The sequence below is a fragment of the Canis lupus genome, chromosome 36 (assembly GCF_011100685.1).
Source record: "Canis lupus familiaris isolate Mischka breed German Shepherd chromosome 36, alternate assembly UU_Cfam_GSD_1.0, whole genome shotgun sequence".
Classification (NCBI taxonomy): domain Eukaryota; kingdom Metazoa; phylum Chordata; class Mammalia; order Carnivora; family Canidae; genus Canis; species Canis lupus.
The window spans coordinates 7,561,660-7,582,489 of NC_049257.1; the positions used below are offsets into that span (position 1 = coordinate 7,561,660).

At 33.4% G+C, this 20,830-nt stretch overlaps 1 protein-coding gene across 7 annotated transcripts in view; it reads left to right on the forward strand.

Moving 5' to 3' along the window:
- Nucleotides 1-20,830, forward strand: part of SLC4A10 (solute carrier family 4 member 10) — a 285,396-nt gene that overhangs the window by 157,418 nt on the left and 107,148 nt on the right. For 4 of the 7 annotated variants that reach the window (XM_038584657.1, XM_038584659.1, XM_038584654.1 and 1 more), the window contains exons 6-8: nt 8,523-8,711; nt 18,558-18,649; nt 19,621-19,710. In XM_038584657.1, the coding sequence (XP_038440585.1) occupies nt 8,523-8,711; nt 18,558-18,649; nt 19,621-19,710 (371 nt within the window). The remainder of the gene's footprint in view (nt 1-8,522; nt 8,712-18,557; nt 18,650-19,620; nt 19,711-20,830) is intronic. The other 3 variants (XM_038584655.1, XM_038584660.1, XM_038584661.1) reach the window with 3 other exon arrangements.

The following is a 20,830-nucleotide window of genomic DNA, read 5'->3' on the forward strand; positions in this document are numbered from 1 at the left end:
CAGTTATAATTTCTCTTTTACTTCTGATTTTATTTATTTGGGTCCTCTTTTTTTGGACATGTTTGGCTAAATGTTTGGTATTTTTGTTTATCTTTTTAAAGAATCAGTTTTTAGTTTCATTAATCTTCTTAATTGTTTTTTTTTTGTCTCTATTTCATTTATTTCTGCTCTGATTTTAATAATTTCCTTCCTCCTACTAACTTGAGCTTCATTTGTTCTTTTAAGGTGTAGAGTTAGATTGTTTATTTGATATTTTTCTTGTCTCTTGAGGTAGACCTGTATCACTATGAACCCCTCTCAGAAATGCCTTTGCTACATTCTATAGATTTTGAAATGTGTTTTCATTTTCATTTATCTCAAGGTATTTTTAATTTCCTCTTTGATTTCTTTGTGGTTATTTAGTAGCATGTTGTTTAGTCTCCATGTATTTGTATTTTTTCAAATATTCTACTTATAAATGATTTCTAATTTCATACTATTATGATCTGGAAAGATACTGGATAAAATTCAGTCTTCTTAAATTTATTGAGACTCGTTTGGTGGCCTAACACGATTTATCTTGGAGAATGTTTCATGTGTACTTGAAAAGAATGTGTATTATGTTGGTTTTGAATGGAATAATCTGTATTTATTAAATCCAGTTGGTCTAATATGTTGTTTAAGGCCAATGCTTCCTTACTTGGTTTTTTTTTTTTCTGAATGATCTATTCATTGATGCAAATGGGAAATTAAAGTCTCCTCCTATTATCTTGTTGCTATCAATTTCTTCCTTTATGTCTGTAAATATTTATTTTATATGTTTAAGTACTCCTATATCGGGTGCATAAATATTTATTAATGTTATATCCTCTTGTTGGATTCACCCTTTATCATTATATAATGCCTTTTGTCTTTTGTTATGGTCTTTGTCTTAAAGTCTATTTTGTCTGATTTAAGTGTTGCTAAATCATTAGCTATTTGATTTATGCTATTTTCATTAGCTATAGAATAAGTTTTTTCCATCTCTCCAGTTTTAGTCTGTGTGAGTCTCTAGATCTGAATTGAGCCTCCTCTTGGTAGCTTCTAGATGGATCTTGTTTTTTATCCATTCAGCCAACCTATGTTTTTTAATTGGGGAATTTAGTTCATTTACATTTATTTATTTTTAAGATTTTATTTATTCATTCATGAGACACACACACACACACACAGAGAGAGAGAGAGAGAGAGAGAGAGAGGCAGAGACACAGGCAGAGGGAGAAGCAGGCTTCATTCAGGGAGCCTGACGAGGGACTTGATCCTGGGTTTCCAGGATCACACCCTGGGCTGAAGGCGGCGCTAAACCGCTGAGCCACCCGGGCTGCCCAGTTCATTTATATTTAAAGTAATTATTAATATATATGTACTTATTGCCATTACATTCATTGTTTTCTGTTTGTTTTTGTAATTATTCTGTTTCTTTTTTCTTCTCTTGCTCTTTTCCTTTGTGATTTGATAGCTTTCTTTAGTTTTATGTTTAGATTCCTTTCTCATTATTTTTTGTGTATCTAGTATAGGTTTTTGGTTTGTGGTCAGTGTGAGATTCATATATGATATCATATATTGTTATTATCAGATATCAGTCTATTTTAAGTTGATAGTCACTTGAGTTTGGCTGTACCCTATTTATGCTCCCCCAACCTGTTTTATCTTTTTTGAGATCATATTTTGCATCTTTTTTTTGTGTATTCCTAATCTAACTATTGTAGATATAGTTGATTTTAACACTTCTGTTTTTTAACTTTCATACTAGCTTTATAAGTAGTTTTATATATTATTTTATTTTATATATTATTTCTGGTTATGGCCTTTACTCTTTAGCTTAAAGAAGTCCCTTTAACAGTGATTTTAATGTCAGTTTAGTGGTGATAAATTCCCTTAGCTTTTGCTTGTCTGAGAAACTTTGTTTTTTTCAATTCTGAATTATAGCCTTGACAGATAGAACATTCTTGGTTGGAAGTTTTCTTTTTGCATTTTGAATGTATCATGACACTATCTTCTGGCCTGTAAAGTTTCTGCTGAAAAATCAATAGATAGTCTTATGGAATTTCCCTTGAATATAACTTTTTCTCTTACTGTTTTAGGACTCTCTCTTTATTTTTAGCTTTTGACATTTTAATTATAATGCATCTTGGTGTGGATCATTTGAGGTTACTCTTATTTGGGACTCCTGAACTTAGGTGTTTATTACCTCTCCTAGGTTAGGGAAATTTTTAGTTATCGTCTGTTCAAATAAGTTTTTTGACCCTTTTTTCTCTCTTCTCTCCTGGGATTCCTATAATTTGAATGTTAGTATGTTTGATGTCGTCTCACAGGTCCCTTAAGCTACAATCATCTTTTAAAATTTCCTTTTTTTTTTTTTTTTTTTTCTGTTTTGTTTCAGTGGTTTCCACTATCCTGTCTTCTAGGTCACGGATCTATTTTTTTTTTTATTCTCTCTACTGTATTTTTTGGTTCATATATTATATTGTTTAGCTCTGTGAGCTCAATTTGGTACTTTCTTGTATTTTCTATCTCTTTGTTGAAGTTCCAGGTATGTTCACTTATTCTTCTTCTGATTTTGGTGACTATCTTTATGGCCATTAATTCAAACTCTTTATTCAGTAAATTACTTATCTCTGTTTCATTAAGATTTTTTTTCTGGGGTTTTATCTTGTTGCTTTATGGAACATGTTCCTCTGTTTCCTCATTTTGCTTGGTTTTCTGTGTTTGTTTCTGGTATTATGTGAAGCAGTTATCTCTAGTGGTCTTGAAGAAGTGGCTCTGTATAGGAGTTGAACCTTATCATTTAACCTTACCCTAGTTCTTGGTTGACTCTCGAGCTGTCCGTTGGATTGTTTTAGAACTTTGTGGTTCAGAAATTCAATCCCCCTGGCCACCTGAGCCTGCCACTCAAGGGATATCCCTCATGTAGGCTGGGTGTGCATCTTGGCTCTGGTGGTGCTTCATGAGCAGCTGGGGGAGATGGGGGAGGTAGAGCCATTTACCTCTGCTGTTAGGTGGTTAGAGTGAGGGTACAAAAAAGGCACCTACCAGTGTTGGCACCAGGAATGTAGAGGGAGCCAATAACAGCAGCATCTGCCAGCATATCCCTGGAGAGAGTCCCAACAGACTTCTGCCTCTCTGGTAGCTTTAAGTTTAGCAAGTAAATCTCCTTCACCTGTAATTTAGGTTCTTTTCAAAGTGTTGTTTTTTGTGCTGTGTCCCAAGGAGTGTTGTTCTGCACGTAAGCCATTTAAGAACAGAATCTTCATTCTCTACCACCCTGTGTTTCCCCTGAACAAAATCTACCATTGGTTTTCAAAGCTGGACATTTTGGAGCTTGTGTCTCTCATGCAGGACCTGAAGGGTGGGGTATCTTGTATAGAGTACAAACTTCTTTCCCTTAGGGAGAAATGATCTATATATCTAATATTTAAATATCAATGATGTTTTATATACATACATATATATATATATATGTGTGTGTGTGTGTGTGTGTGTGTGTGTACTTTTTTTTGCGCTCCCTCCTGATTGTTGGTTGCCCCTCTGGGGGTGGAGTTTTTGGTGAGAACATGTCTCTGCCTCTTTTACCAGTTTTTTTTTTTTTTTACGTTAAAGATTATTTATTCATTTATTCATGAGAGACATGAGAGAGAGGCAAAGGCATAGGCAGAGGGAGAAGCAGGCTCCATGCAGGAAGCCAAATGTGGAACTTGATCCTGGGATTCCAGAATCATGCCCTGAGCCAAAGGCAGATGCTCAACCGCTGAGCCACCCAGGCATCCCTCCTACCAGTCTTGATGTGGTCTTTTTATCCTTTGTTGTGGAGTAGGTATTCAGCTACTACTCAGGTTCTTTTAGGGGCTATTTTTCCATATGTAGCTGTGTATTTGTTTTGTTCATGAGAGGAGATGAATTTGTGTCTTCCTATACTATCATCTTGAATCACCTCCTTTGAGTATTCTGCTATTGATAAATCCTACTTTGCCTCCACGTACAGTATTATAAAATAAATATTAATACACTAAAACCACCACAAAATCCAAACCAGGGACCCAAACCTACTTGATGGAAATTGCTATACTGTTATACTTGATGGGAATTGCTAAATTGCTATACTAAAGGAATTCCTATACTGGGAAATATTTACTGAGGATCTCAATATTCTAATCAGTCCATTAGGTGCTTTATATCATTAGACCTACAGCATAGGACATAGATATCATCTCTATTTTATAAATAAGAACTCTAAAGTTATCCAATTTTATAAGATCACACAGCTAGAATGTGATACAGTGACCCAAGTCTGTTTCCCTAGTCCTTCCCCTATACACTGAAGTAAACATTGTTTGTAAGGTACTCAATGTTTTTTTGTACTCAGTAGGACCGTGGAAGGTAATTCACTGTGATATGGTTGCTTTATATAAGGAGTTAATGCCTTAAAAAATTAAATAGAGTTAATATTTGATCATCTGAGAGCAGAATAATTATATTGAAGTTGTTTTTAAAATACGAATTTAGTTTTTAGAGCATCTTCAGGTTCACTGAACAATTGAGGGGAAGATACAGAGATTTCCTATAAACCTCTGACCCCACACATGCATAGCTTCCCTCATTATCAACATCCCCCACCAGAATGTTATGTTTGTTACAACTGATGAACTTACCTTGACACAGTATTATCACATAAAGTCTGTGATTAACATTAGGATTCACTGTGAGTGTTATATATTCTATATGGGTTTGGACAAAAATATAATGACATGTATCCAATATTATGCTATCATGCAGAGTATTTTCACTGCCCTAAAAATCCTCTGTTTAATGTATTTCTCCCTTCCAAATCCCCTAGGTTTGTAAAAGGAGATACTTTTTTTAAAAAAGATTTTATTTATTTATTCATGAGAGACACAGATAGAGAGAGAGAGGCAGAGACACAGACAGAGGAGAAGCAGGCTCCATGCAGGGAGCCCGATGTGGGACTCTATCCTGGGACTCGATCCTGGGACTCCAGGATCACGCCCTGGATCGAAGACAGGCGCCAAACCGCTGAGCCACCCAGGGATCCCCAGGAGATACTTTTTTGATTTGTTAGTGTTCTTTAATGTTTTTTATTACATAAAACTCTTGCAAAAAATTAAAATGTATGAAATTACTGATACGTTTTTTACTTACAAAAATGGGAATTTTATATAGTTCAATCTAATGCTAAGGCAAAACTTTAAAGTTTCTCTTTACCCCTAATCCATTCTTACATAATTTCGTGTATATCATTACAGTGTCCTTTCTCTGTATGTGTGTATGTGCCATAAAAAGAATCATACAATATAAATTCTTTGGCAACTTTGAGTGTTTCTTTAAAAACAGAATTTACTATTTTTTAAAATAAAAAAGTCAAAAATTATTATTGAAGTATAAAAAGGTTGTCATTGAAGTATAATTGCCATACAGTGTTATGTTGCTTTCAGGTGTACAGTTTATTGATTCAGCAATTCTATACATTACTCATTGCCCACCTACTAAGTGTAGTCACCATCTGTTCCCATACAAAATTATTATAATATTACTGGCTATATTCCCTACATTGTGCTTTTTATCTCCATGACTTGTTTACTTTATAAGTAGAAGTTTGTACCTCTTAATTTCCTTTATCTGTTTCATTCATCCCTCTACCTACCTCCCCTCTGGCAACCACCAGTTTGTTGTTTATGTTTAAGAGTCCGTTTGTTCATTTCTTTTGTTCTTTAGATTTCACATGTAAGTAAAATCATATGGTATTTGTCTTCGTCAACTTATTTCACTTAGCATAATATCTTCTAGGTCCATTCATCTTATCACAAATGCCAAGGTCTCCTTCTTTTTTATTACTAATATTCCATTGTGTGTGTGTGTGTCTATGTGGGTGTGTATACACCACATCTTTATCCATTCATCTATCAACAGGGATTGGGTTGATTCCATATCTTGCCTATTGTAAATTATTCTGTAATAAGCATGAGGGAGCATTTACCTTTTTTTAAATCCATGTTTACATTCTGTTTGGGTAAATGCCCAGTAGTGGACTTCCTGGATCATATAATAATTCTATTTTTAATTTTTTGAGGAACCTCCAAACTGTTTTCCACAGTGGTTGTACCAACTGACATTCCTACCAAGAGTGCACAGGGCTTCTCTTTTCTTTACATTCTCTCCAACACTCGTTATTTCTTGTCTTTTTTTGTACTAACCATTCTGACAGGTGTAAGGTAATATCTCATTGTGGTTTTGATTTGCATCCCTTGATGATGAGCGGTGTTGAACATCTTTTCCTGTGTCTGTTGGCCACCTGTAGTCTTCTTTTAAAAAAATATCTATTCAGGTCTTCTGCCCATTTTTTTAAAAGGTTTTATTTATTCATGAGAGACAGAGAGAGATAGAGAGAGAGAGAGGCAGAGAGAGAGAGAGAGAGAGAGAGAGAGAGAGAGGCAGAGACAGAAGCAGGCTCCATGCAGGGAGCCTGATGTGGGACTCCATCCCCGGTCTCCAGGATTAGGTCCTGAGCTAAATGCGGCGCTAAACCACTGAGCCACCCAGGCTGCCCCCATTTTTAAATCAGGTTGTTTGTTTTTTTTTGGTGTGGAGTTATATGAGTTCTTTATGTATTTTAGATATTGGCCCCTTATCAGATATATGATTTGCAAATACCTTCTACCATTTGGGAGGTTGTCTTTTTATTTTGTTGATGATCTCCTTTGCTGTGCAGAAGATTTTTAGGTTGACATAGTTCCATTTGTTTATTTTTGCTTTTGTTGTCATTGTTTCTGGAGTCAGATCCAGTGAGGTGGTGCTTTGGAGGGATATGTGCAGAACCAGAGGGGTTGGGTGGGGTGGACCCACATGAGAATGCTCAGGTGGGGCACACAGTGCTAGTAAGGTAGATGGAGAGTGTAGAGTTGGCTTCCACAAATGTTCTGCTGTCTAGGCTGCAAGAGGGGAAGAGAAATGGCACCTGCCAGCACTTCTGCTCCCAGAGAAATCTCCTATAGATCCCTGCCCCTCTGATAGGTTTTCTAGGATTAGTCAATAAATTTCCTTCACCTATACCCCAGGCACTTTTCAAACTGCTGTTTCTGTGCTGTGTCTTAAGCTGAATTATTTAGTATGCTGTCTCTTTAGGAGGGAGGACTCAAGTTTCCTATTGCCCTCATGTTCCCCAGAGTTAAGCCTGCTAATTTAAAAGCTCCTGGAGTTAAGCCCTGCTGGTTTTCAAAGTAAGATGTTAAGGGGATTTGTCTTCCCAGTGTGGGTCCTCAGTGCCAGGAGTGCCTGGTGTGGGGTCTGATCCTCTTGCCTTTCCATGTTTGTGATGTCCCTCCTGTTTGTGATTAATACTGCCAGGGGTTTGGTTCCCAACCACATCTCTGCCTTTTCTTACCCTTTTGTATGCAGCCTTCTCTCTATGACTAGCTGTGGAAGGTCTGTCCTGCCAGTCTTCAGGTCATTTTCAGAGTTAGGTACATAAAGGTAGCCATTGCCCCCATGTATCTGTGGAACGAGATAAGCTTGGGATCCTCCTACTTCACCATCTACCCTCCTTCCTACCATGATGTTTATTGAAGTGGTTTTTGCATTACCAAGAAACTTAAAATTCCTTTACTCATCTACTTATAAGCATTTCTGACACTACATATTGGTAAATATCAATCTGCTTAATCACAGCCATCTGAAATCTCACCTTTATTCTTTGTTTTATGGTTATAAGAGATCTTTTTAATATAAATATGTTTGCAAGGAAGTTTTGAGGGACTGACTTTATATCAATGTAAGACTTGTTTACTCTCCAAACGCAGCCAACTAGATAGCTGCCTAAGCCTCCCTGCATCAGATTTTTACAGATGGACTTTTGTTTACTTAAAGAGGAAACATGGAAATCATTTTCTGCTAGAAAAAGGGAGGGAAAACCATATTAAAATATAAGTATAAACCACTTTACAATTTTAAACATACTAATTATATTTATATTAGCCCTGCTACTGTTTCCTCCCATCAATGTGAATAAATAAGAATATAAAGCACTTGTTCTCAAGGCACCTATGTCCATTTAAAAAATAAGTCTTGGGATCCCTGGGTGGCGCAGCGGTTTAGCGCCTGCCTTTGGCCCAGGGCGCGATCCTGGAGACCCGGGATCGAATCCCACGTCGGGCTCCTGGTGCATGGAGCCTGCTTCTCCCTCTGCCTGTGTCTCTGCCTCTCTCTCTCTCTCTGTGACTATCATAAATAAATAAAAAATAAAAAAAAATAAAAAATAAGTCTTCATGAAATTATTACACATTAAAAATTGAATAGTTTATAATAAAAATTTCCCAGGTTTTTTTGTGCAACATTTTAACAAAAAGTGACAACTTTTTGAGATTTTTAAAGGAATTCATCCTACTTTAAAATGACTCATATTATCTGGGGTATGCATATTTGGACTCAGTAGTTTGCTGCTTGCATACTATACTAATCTGCTGTGCTAATCTTTTCTTGGCTTCCCTCTTCAGATATGGTCCTTGACCAACAAGTGAGCTCAGGTCAACTCAATGAGGATGTACGCCACAGGGTCCATGAGGCACTGATGAAACAGCATCACCATCAGAATCAGAAAAAACTCACCAATAGAATTCCCATTGTTCGTTCCTTTGCTGATATTGGCAAGAAACAATCAGAACCAAATTCCATGGATAAAAATGGTAAATATTTCTTTATTGTACTTTCAATGTTAACATAGGTATCTGAAATTTCAAAGTGCTTCTTAATTCTTTAAAATATATTTTATTTAAAAATGATCTATTGAAATACAGATTGTTGTAGTAGAATTCTTTTTTATACATATGTAGTCTGATTATCAAGCATCAAATTGTAGAAATTTTAATAAAGAATTTGAATTTCCTGAAATACTCATGAAAGAATGCAAAGGAAACTTTTAACTAATAAGTTATATATTCAAATGCAGCAAATATCAACTGAGCATCAGTTGTATCCCAATCAAGGTCCTAGTCTTTGTCCCACAACCTGAGAATGTAATGTAATGCTTTGAGTTACAGTTTTTTTAAGTTAAAATTAATAATGATCACCAATCATTGTTTGCAGAAAAAAAAGATACTGATTTCATGTTGTTCATACTCAACAAATCCATGAGAGATTAACTAGTGTATTGCTTGTGGCTTTACATACAAGCCTGATTTCCAGTTCATAGGCTCATTGCTGTTTGCAGTGCTACATCTTCAATGTCCATGGAGCCACGGTATACTTACTATATTTGCACACCAACATAGATGACACCAATCACTGTTTTTGTTTTTTTTTTTTTTTTTAGCAATTATGACTTCTTCTTAATGACTTGCGCTTCAGACTATTTTGTCCTTCTTTTGTATTTTGTCCTCTCCTTTCATGATTTTAACCTTCATCATTTACACTAAAGAAGCTGCTTAGGACTCTCTTGTTACATCCATCTTTTCCATTAGTCTTGTGAAGGAAAATAAAGTTATGATGAGGATAATATGAATTTGTTAAACTTTTGTCAGCCATAAAAGTTCCCAGTTTTAAAAGATAAAAGTTAGTGAAAGTAATTTCAAATGCTGTTCTAGAAACACTCCAACTTGCACAAATGCACTAAAGCATATATTTTTCTGCATGGACTATTTTATGTCATCTTACTCCTACTTTCAAAAGCTTTAGTGATGCCTTAAATACAAATGCATGAAAATGATTTTTCTCCACATTTTGCTTTAAATGGGATTTTTAAACCAATTTTCCTACTGTTGAATCAAATATATACATATAGGAGAAATGCTTTAATTAAATCAATGAAGATGATTAGATGTACTATTGTTCAGAGCACAGAACCAGTTCTTAATGGCAAAATGATTTTTGAAGTACTTATTTGAATCTTTAAGTCATTATAGTTATATGGCGTCTGTAGTTGTGCATACACACGTATCCCCTACTTTCTGAAACTTCGTGTTATGCCACTTTACTTTGTTTTTTTGTTCTTTTTTAAGGATTTTTTTTTTATTTGAGAGAGAGAGCACGTGATGCACATGCATGCATGCATGGGGGAGGGGCAGAGGTAGAGAGAGAGAATTTCTAGCAGACTGCTTTCTGAGCATGGAGCCCAATGCTGGGCTCGATTGCACGCCCTTGAGATCATGACCTGAACCAAAATCAAGTTGGTCACTTAACCTATTGAACCACCCAGGCACTGCATGCCACTTCACTTTTACAAAAGTCCTACATTAGTGCCTATTTTCATTAACCAAAAGAAATCTGAAGAGGATTTTGCTTTTATAAAAAAAAAAAAAAAAACCCTGTTATTGTACTAATGTAGGTCTTAAAAGTGAAGTGGCATTAAGACAAACTTTCAGAAAGTGGGGCATACTCTTCACTTCATGCCGTTTTGGCTTATGAAGGGTTTCGTAGAAACACTCTACTTTTGCATAGTACTTTATTGTAGTAAGTTCAATAAAGTACTTTATAACATGTACCAATTTGTATTTGTAGATTCCACTGAGGATTTTGAGAATTTGTAATTTGCTTTAAATCACATCATATATTAAAAATATATTCATATTCTAAATAACAATATACTTTAAAATATGTTATAAGTAAAAATGGCAAAATGAAGCTTTTATATTCTGAGACTTAATCTAAATGTAGTACATTTATTAGGCTTGTAATACTAGAACTTATTTGGGTATTATGATATTAAGAAACAGATTCAGATATTTAGTAATTCTTACATTAGGCCTATGTCTACATGATTCTGAAGACCTTATTGAAATATCTTATGAACTAACTCTCTATGAATGAGGCACATTTAAAAAATTCTGCCTTGATTTGATTATTTTTAATAGAAATCATACAATAAAATCTATGTCTATATGTAGGATATGTGTTTATTTAAAAATGCAAGGATCTTGGATTGTGAACTAGCCATAATTTATATTTCAAATTTCCCTGGGAATAATGTTTACTATAAAATAATTTTATTGCATTTTGTTCTTGGAAGGAAGAAGGTAGTAAACCTACTGGATGACTAATTTATTGTAATACTATATAGACCTAAACATACTATTTGATATTGCTTTAAACTTCTGATAAACATAAGAAGCAATGATAGAATTATAGCCTTGAATCACAAGTCTACATATAGATACCTAGAGATATAGCTTTCTAAAAGCCTAATTTTGCCTTACTGAGGCAAATGCTCAGTTTTTCTGAAAACTAGAATGTGAGTTCACCTCTAAATACTGAAGTGATTGTGTCACCATCTGTATAATCAGCCTTTATCTAAACACATAGAGATCTTTTTGAGGCACACATTAGGGTAATAAAAACTTGGAAACATTTCTAATAAGATTCATATACCCAATTAAGTATTGTTGTAGAGTATGCTGTCAGAAATGGCTTTCTAAGCCTAGGCTTATAACACCTCCTTGTGACTCTGTTTTGCTTCTTCATACACTGCATAATTACGTGTTGAGAATTCTGAAAATATGTATAGACTTCACCAATTTAGAAATAAATCTCCTATCCAGAAGTGAAAAAAAGTGTGAAAGACCTTTATTACTAAGGTTCTCAATCTACTTAGGAACTCTAAAAACTGACAAATTCTAGATAAACAAACAAATCGAAATTCATAGTCATAAATATAGATTTGACATTGTTTCAAAATATGCAATAGAGATGTATTTTTTTGTGTGCAGTAGTACAGAGAGATGCAAAAAGATTTTAAGAAATCCAAAAGGGTGAAAATAATATTATTATTTAAAAAAATCTCTTCAGCAGACTATTTATGCAAAAAAGACTGACTTTTTTCTTTTAAGATTATAGAATAGGAATTATATGGAATGAAGATTTTCTAGAAACCTGAAAACAGAAAATGTTTGCTTTCACCAGCAAAGGGGTAGAAATAAGCCCCCTCTTGTTTTTAATACACTTTCACTTTAGAGGCAAAACAATCGAAATTTCCTCAAGAGTGAACTGATATTTATATAAAGAAGTCTAAAAGAGTTGAATAGGATAAGATTTCTGATTCTTTAACTGACTTTTCCTTGAGCATATTATCTTGGTAGTAATCCCAAGGGCTAATTAAATTCAGATGTTTCAAACGGAGAGTCTCAAATGTGGATCTTCCCCATTTTATAGATTTGATTTGCAAGATAGTGATTTCCTTGTTCTTCCTCTCAAGTCTGCACTATTTTGTTCATAACTTTTTTAGTGATTTGTGATAATTTGTTAGTCTCACCTCTAAATATGTTAGCTTTACTTTTTTTGTACAATTTTTTTCTTGGTGTTTTGCACATTCTCTTAAGGGCTAAGTTGCAGGATGCTATATGGATTCACCGTGCATTTTAATGCCACCATGCTGTGTTTAACTTTCACTTTTCATTAAGCATCAAAACTGTGAGAATTAAATGTCTGATTCTGATGTTTCAATAAAAAGTGACAGTTACATTTGGCAAAACAACAGCAAAAAATAATAGAAAAATAATATCTCCTTTAACATTAAAACCCTGAAAATGATATGGGTAGAAAGTACTCAGAATAAATATATCAAGAATAATCAGTAATTCCTTGAAACTAGGACTTTCTAAACATAAAACTAAGACTTTTGAGTTAAATTATCTCAAAAGTAAATATATCAGTATTTGTATTTATCATTTTGGTCATGTATTTGATTATGTATTGAGACATTTGGATTACAAATCTATTAAGTATTCTCACCCTTCTGATAACATTTATATGTTTTAAAAATAATTTAAGACTTAGGTGTTTGATCAGGTGTAGTTTATTTTCATTCCACTGTGTTCCACTAATAATTCTAACTATTTCTTTTCCTTCACAAATCTTTTCTCCCTCTTATTATAAGTTGCATCTTTTATTTAGGATCGCAGAAGGAGTTACAGAGCAGAAGGTTTCTAACTTAGCTTCAAAATCGTAGGTTACTGGAGAACACTTAGTTTTGAAAGGATGAGGTATGAGTTAATTCCGTAGGCCTGTGTAGATTCCAGCCCTTAAAATAATGTACACATGTTTACTGTGAATAATTTTTATTTGTGGCTTTTGGAAATCAGTTTTATTGCTTTATAATCACTTCTTTTACAAACGCTGTACTTTTTATTTTCAGATGTATAATGTTTGCATATGTTGAGATATTTATATGCTTTCATGTTTTTCAAATACTGTGGTCTCATAAGTAAGATAACAAAGAGTTTAAAAATTATTCCTCATATTGTTCTGCCTTTGAAGAGAAAAAAAACCTAGACTTATAATTCTTAGAATTACTTGAGAGAAAACATGTTAAAAGATTCATGTAGATGACAGAAGTAAACATTGTTATTCAATAAAGGTATTTTTCCATTGTTCAAAAAAAAAAAATCAAGGTGGCTTGTTAACAAAACTGACAGTTCTATTCAGAGGCTGTATTGTGGCTACTGAGTTTTACAATATCAAGACGATATTAACAGCAAAAATAGACCTAATATGATGTGTTTAAATTTATTATTTCTTATATTACATTAATTATTTTCAGGCATACTAATTTTTCTCCAGGTTTAATTATGTGCATACTTTTTATGTTTTTGAAATATAGCTCACCTAATCAACATTTTCTAAATATTTAGCCTTTCTTTCTTCATGTTTTCTATTCCCATGAATAAATGTATTGTTACACATGTATGTAACTTTGTCATTCATCTTTATATTTCTTTATTTTGCTCTGTCTTGTGTCTGTCTCTAACAGGCTCATCTCATCTCTGTACCTCCCTCATCTCCTACCCTTTGGGTACTCTAAATGCGTTGAAGGTTTCTGAGGTAGTGTAAATCAGCTTGGTCTCAAGGTTAATAGTAATGTACCTTTATGTCTTCATCCCAGTTTCCTTCAATACACATGAGTTTCAGCGGATTAAGCAGTAGCAAATAATGCTATACTTACATGATATATTATTCTCCTACTGATTTGAATTTGGCCAAATAGAAGTTAAAAAGCTGCTGTTTCACAATACTTATGTACATAATTTATTTAAAGAAGAAGAAAACTATAGGTAAGGGCTTAAATGAGTTAATCTGATACTTTACAGATACTTTGAGAACATATTTTACAGTTGTTTTTCCATAATTAGGTGTTTTAATAATACTGACATTACTTAAAATAAAAAAATAGTACTTTTGACATAATCTTACATTCCTTCCCCACATCTTTATGAAGAGGGAAATGACTATGCCAGTCTCACAATGGACTTAATGAAAAATTTATGAAGTAACAGGTAGAAAGGCAGAGCTTTCACTTTCTAATTAGCAGTTACTTAAATTATTCTTAATTTTCTCCTATGCTTGCCCCACATCTTTTATAATTTGCCTCAGAAAAATACATGGTCTATAATAACTTTTTATCTGATGGATACATGCTCCCTCATGGAGGTCCAGAGGAAAAATGAATTCATGACTCAAAGGAAAATGAATTCAAGCAGTTGCTAAATATGAATACTGCATAATATGCACTTTAATTAATAAGATGTATGACAAATATTAGAATTTTGGATTTAAGATGGTGAACTAGTTGAGTTTAAAAGCCTGGAAAAATAGGGGCACCTGGCTGGATCAGTTGGTAAAGCAAGTGACTTTTAGCCCTAATGATCCAGCTTGATAGAGAATTTATCAAAGCTCAGCTAATCTCCAGGTTATTTTAGCTATGTAAATATTTAAGCTTTAATATGTAGATTCCAAACCCCAGTAGAATTTTGAGATGTTAAAGGGAAAAAGAAAGTCTTGTCTTTGGAGTCATGAGCCCCAGGTTGGGTATAAAGCCCACTCTAAAAAAAAAAAAAATTATATAAGCCTGGAAACATAAACACATGTAGGATGATGTTAGATTTCTTAAGTGTTTAAATTTAAATAATCAGGACCATTTCCCAGTTAATATCAATAGTGTCCACTTTTCAATTGTTTTACTCTAAATAAAATTAGACTACAGAGTTAATAACTCTCTCTCTCTTTGGATAGTCATCTTCATCCCTTAAAATTACTTAGATATTGTAATAACAGATGTGACTAAACATTGCAATGACATTTATTTATAGGATATATTAATATGGATATTGATCAGTGGGTAGAATGAAGGTAATATAAAGAAATAGGCAAAAATATGCATGTTCAAAAGCATTGTGGCATCATGATTAGAAAGAGTATCATAAAAGTTAGCATTTATAAAACTTCCACACATATATGTGAGTGCCAAGTCTTAACCTTATACCATTTTGTCCTGGAGAGAAAAATATCCTAACAAATTCTTTGTTATTCTCTTAGAAAACATACTCTCACTTTTGTTTGAAGGTAAAATCCTGTACCTTAAAATTGTCAATCTGTGAATTACTTTTGTCTTAAACAGAGAGAAAATAAGGGATACCATTTCAAAATCTATATTTACTGCTTCTTTTTATGTAATAATATTTAAGTTAATAAAAGTCGCTTTGAAATCCAAGCCCATTCCCTTCTTCTGAAAGGCAGTAACTTTTGGAATAAAGTATGAAAAGATCAGTGTCTACAAAGACAAAGACTATAGTCATAAATTTTTTTGATTTATGGAACTTTTGGTCATCCAACAGACTATACTTTGTGATTTTAGTGTTTTAGATAGATAAATAGATGATAGATAGATAGATAGATAGATAGATAGATAGATATAGATCTAGGTGTATGACAAATACACTTTTAAGCCCGTTAAAGACTTCTGTTTTTTAAAAATAACCCAAACCAAAATTGTAGTTTAATTTTTAAATAATAATATCTATGTATTTTTCTCCATCCTGCCAAGTTTTCAGATACTGCCTAGAAGATAGTCACATTTAATGTCTATTGTTTCATTTTAACAAATTAATGTACATACTAAGAAATAAAATTTGGAGTTCTCTAAACTTTGCAGGACAGTTAATGTGATTAAATATATTTATTACTAATATTTACTACTACTATTTAACCATTACCTCTGAAATGTAAAACATATCAAATTTGTGGTTTATATTTCTATAGCATAGGTTGGTAATTTATAGGCCTTTTTCCTGTATTAGCAGACATCCCATGCATATCTCTAGAATTTAGAACTTGCAAAAAATTTCCTTTCATATCCTATGTCTTCTGCTAGTTAAGTATTCTCTGCTAGATCCTTATTCATGTTGCTTAAAATATTCATAGAGATATATTTCAAGTCTCTTTCTGATTATCACCTCTATGAGGTAATATTTTGTAAAATTTTTATCGTCTTAGAACAAGAACAGAATAGAACAATACATCTCAACGTGCTAATATTTGTAAGAAGAAATACAAGTGCCATGTTTTAAAGATATCACATGAGTTGAAAGTAATTTATAAAATATTCTGCTTTTAAAGTATATATATGAAAACACAGGCTATCCAATTTTTTCAGATTTTAAGTTACGGCATATTTTCTATCCAATTTAATCTCTTCAAAGTGGGTAATTTTACATTGGTTGACTCTCTGTATGTATTTACTGATCGAATTAAATAATTGTCCCTTCATGTAGTTTTATCATATGAAATAAATTATTGTAAGAAAGCCAATATATATTTATTTAATTTTTCCATGCCTTGAATTTCACCATCCAGTTTTATGGAACATTCAGTAAATATATTTATTTAATTTTTCCATGCCTTGAATTTCACCATCCAATTTTATGGAACATTCAGTAAATTTAGGTTTAAATATATCTAATGTTCTAATTCATGAAAATATGGAGAAATGATGTGAAACTGGTGATTGAAGACATCTGTTAGTAGCACAAATGCATTATGTAAAAGGTTTTTTAAAATTACAGTTATTATTTTGAGAATGATAAATGAAATGGCTGCTAATGAACAGTTCACAGTCATAGCCGCACATGGCGGTTAGAAATGGGAGAATGAAAATAATTGATGCAGCTTACGTCTGTCATTTCTCTGAAGTTCGTGTATCTCTTGGAATATGATATAATCAGAATTTGTGCACATAGTTGGAAGTAAATTTGCTTTAAAAACTCATTTTAAAAATCTTCACCCAATGTATTATTTTACTTTGTGTAATGAAAACAGAGAAATATTTAAGTTTTGGAAGAATCTTTAGTCCATTACTCTCAATATAATAATTTTAAAACATAACAAAATTGTACTTATTAATAAATGACCCCTGCGTGAGAGCCTTAATCATTCCAAAAGCAAAGTTATAGTAATATTTGGAAGTAAATTATTAGTATTTTAAGTCATACTTGGTAATTTCTAGGTAACAAAGAATAAGTGTGACTTCAGGAGAAAATTTAAAGAAAAGGTTCTATTTGTATATTCATTAATAGTTTAGAGAAGTTTGAATAAGTACAGTAAGTGGAGAAAATAAGACTAACGGTGAACTTTGAATAAAATTGAGATTCAGATAGGTACAGAGAAAAGGGAGGCAGAGAGAGGAGAGAATGTTCCTGTCTAAGGCTGAGGAGAATAAGAGCAGTAATTTGGAGTCACTGAGTTATGGTCATAAATATGGCCAAGGGTTCAAAGCTAGGTTGTCATTACTCATTTTGCAGTAAAAGTAACAAGTGAGGATGGGGAGAGGTTAGAGAAGAGAGATGCAAGTGAAAGTAAGCAGAGCTTGTTAAATTTTTTTTCATTTAATTGCTGAATATGGACAGATTTCAGATAAGCTGTGATTGAAAAGATGTTTCATATTTTGTGAAGAATGGAATTTATTTACTCATTGTCACATCCCTACCTTTGCTGTCCATTTAACTAATATATTTTTCCCTGTAAGAGGAGAAAGACTACAAAGTAATTAACTTGCTGGTGAGTGTTAATGGAAAACAATACTATTCAAGTTTATTGGTCTTTTCTCATGCAGGGCAATATCAGTATTCTTACATAATGGAATAGTGACAAGGATAAAATTATATTCACAGGGTCTGTACTGTGTAAGGGAAGGTATTTCTAACTGCACCTCTCATAGTAACTCTCTTTAAAAGTTACTGTCAAAGCATTTTTTCTCATGGTCTGTTTCCTTCAGACACAATAGGAAGTTATAAGTATGCTGTGTATTCAGAATATATCTGAATAAATATTCATAAATATTTGCCTTTTAAAAAAATTTACATTTTAAATTCTTCTGGTTGAGCCTAAATCATAGATGTCTATCTTGTCATACACATGTATGTCATATATGTGTCAGTGGTTTTGGATGAAATTTAGAAATCAATGATGTTTCAAAACCATGATTAGATTCAAATATTTTGTAGATGATCTTCTTCATAGAGAATATCTAGTTAGCAGAGTTTTAATCTGAGAATTGGCTTCTTTTTCTTGACTGAATTCTCCCATTTCTACCTGTAACTGACAAATAAGAGAATTTGTATTGATATAGATCTATTTATATTGACCCTTCATGCTTACCTCATAAACTCATTAAGAAACCTATGTTAGCCTAGATTAATTCATTATTTCACTCAATCTGTCTAGAATTATATAAGTAATTGTTTGTATTCTGTAATAACAATTTCTTTTAGCAGGTCAGGTTGTTTCTCCTCAGTCTGCTCCAGCCTGTGTTGAAAATAAAAATGATGTGAGCAGAGAAAACAGCACTGTTGACTTTAGCAAGGTAAGCTTTTCTCTCTCTCATTTAAGTAAGCCGCTGAATTATTACTAGAAATTATTAGCCATTTTAAGAGGTGTTGACACAACTTTTTGCATGCACTTTTTTTTGTTGTTTCTTAGCCAAAGCTTGATACTGTTATAGATGATGTTAGCATTTAAGTTCACATGTAGCATTTGCTTATTCACAAAACCAAATGTGTAAGTTTTATGTATAGTCTTGAGGTTTCAGCCACTTGAGATAATGAATCTCTTAGAGAAAAAAAGAAAAATTCTCACAGAGAACTTAACAGAAGTTTATTGCTTAAAACTATTGCTGGTTATTTTTTTCAAAGTCATTTTTCTTCTATTTGTGGAAAAACAAACCATATAATAGAAAACTTCATTGTCATGATTGAGAAAGGCATTGTCGTATTAGTAGGGAAACACTGGAACATAAGACTGAACAGAGTTTTGAATAAAAACATAATAGCAACGGACTCTATTGAGGGATACATCTAAATAGAACAATTCAAATGGAATCCTTTACTTGAACTTATTCTAAGAAAATAGAATACATGTGATTTTGGTTAGCAAATTCCTTGTGTTGTATATGTGCTATCTATCGTAGGCTATGGCACTACTAACACAGGAAAGAGGAGGTTTCATGTTGACAAAAAATAAAGAGTGTCAACAATTCTCTTGAATCTGAGTGGCTGAAACAGTAGGAGCCCAGAGTGGTTTTTTTTCCCCCTTAAAGCACTTAGCACTGGTGATGACTGTAACAGTGGGAGGAGGTGGGATGGGAAGCAGAGTAGAGTTGCCTGCCTCGAGCTTCTGAAGGTTAATGGCCATCAGCAACCTGTCGCTGTTTCAGAATGCCCCTTCCAGTGCCTAAGTGGTCTAGGTCTAGTCATGTGCATGTTCTTCCTCTGGTGCCTGGTGGAGTCTCCGTGGGAGCACGGTGTACCAGCTTAAGTCTGTTAATTATGCGTGCAGGGACTGGGAGGCCAACAAAAGGGGCATACTAGTCCCTGTGGGATGAAACAAAGGCATGAAAAAGGACCTCCACACCAGCAAGACAGAGAGGTGAGGGCACACTTGGGCTATGTTTCTACAGTGGTTCAAAGCTCATTTCACCATATGGTGGCATGTGATTCAAATATTAAGCCAGTTCAAATGTATGATTCCATTTGCCGCTCCAAAAAACATATCCTTTTAAAGCATTACATTTTCATTCATCTGCAAGTTGGAATAAAATTGTCACAAACTGCCATACATTTAATTTCTGAAATTCTTCATTTGAGATGATATCTTAAAAGCAATGACATAAAAAGTTGCTTACTTACTTATGCATACACTAACAGTATAACAAGGGCATATTTAATGTTCTCAAAAACAATGATAATAAATCACATTCTTTGAAATAAACTACCTTTTAATTTTTTAAAGGACATAACCCCTTGACACTGAATTTTATATCTCCATATGATTTTGCTTTTAGTTCTCTGACCTATCTTTGCAGCCTTCACAAACGCTTTATCGCATCTGAAAGAAGATGAATAGTGTCAATTGGAGAGAGTAGTCTTATCTTCAGGTCCCCCAAAACAATTAGAACGACAGAAGAGAGAAAAACATATATTCTTTCTTTTAATCTTTGTCTTCTCTGTTACATTTCCAATCACTGGTCCATTTCATCTTTTAACAGGCAAGTGAAATTTCTACAGCCCTCTACTCAGTGCCAACCATCTATATTTCCCCGTTTCTTGTCTATATCACAGCACATTGGAAAGAACATAGCTTTTGAGAAAGAACATTGGATCTTGAATCCTAACTCTAGCATTTCTAAGCTACTTGATCTTGGAAAAGTTCTCTAAACTTCAGCTTTCTCATTTATAAAATAAGAACAATAATACCTATTTATAATTTTGTTGTATGTAAAGATTACATGAGGTAATGAAGAGAGAGAGCCGGACAGAGTGCTGAGCAATATAGGAGACATTCGATAAAAGATGGCTGTTATTATTGTCATTGTTTTTAATATTAGTGGAAATAATAGTATCAAAAATAAATACTAGACCAGAATTTAATAGTTTTGTTCTCCTCTGGATGTCTAGTGCTTTGAATGGCACTTGGGATGTATTTGTTGAATGAACCCTATGAGATTTAATATAATTTAAGTCTTTAGTTCTGGAATTTTTTTTCCAAG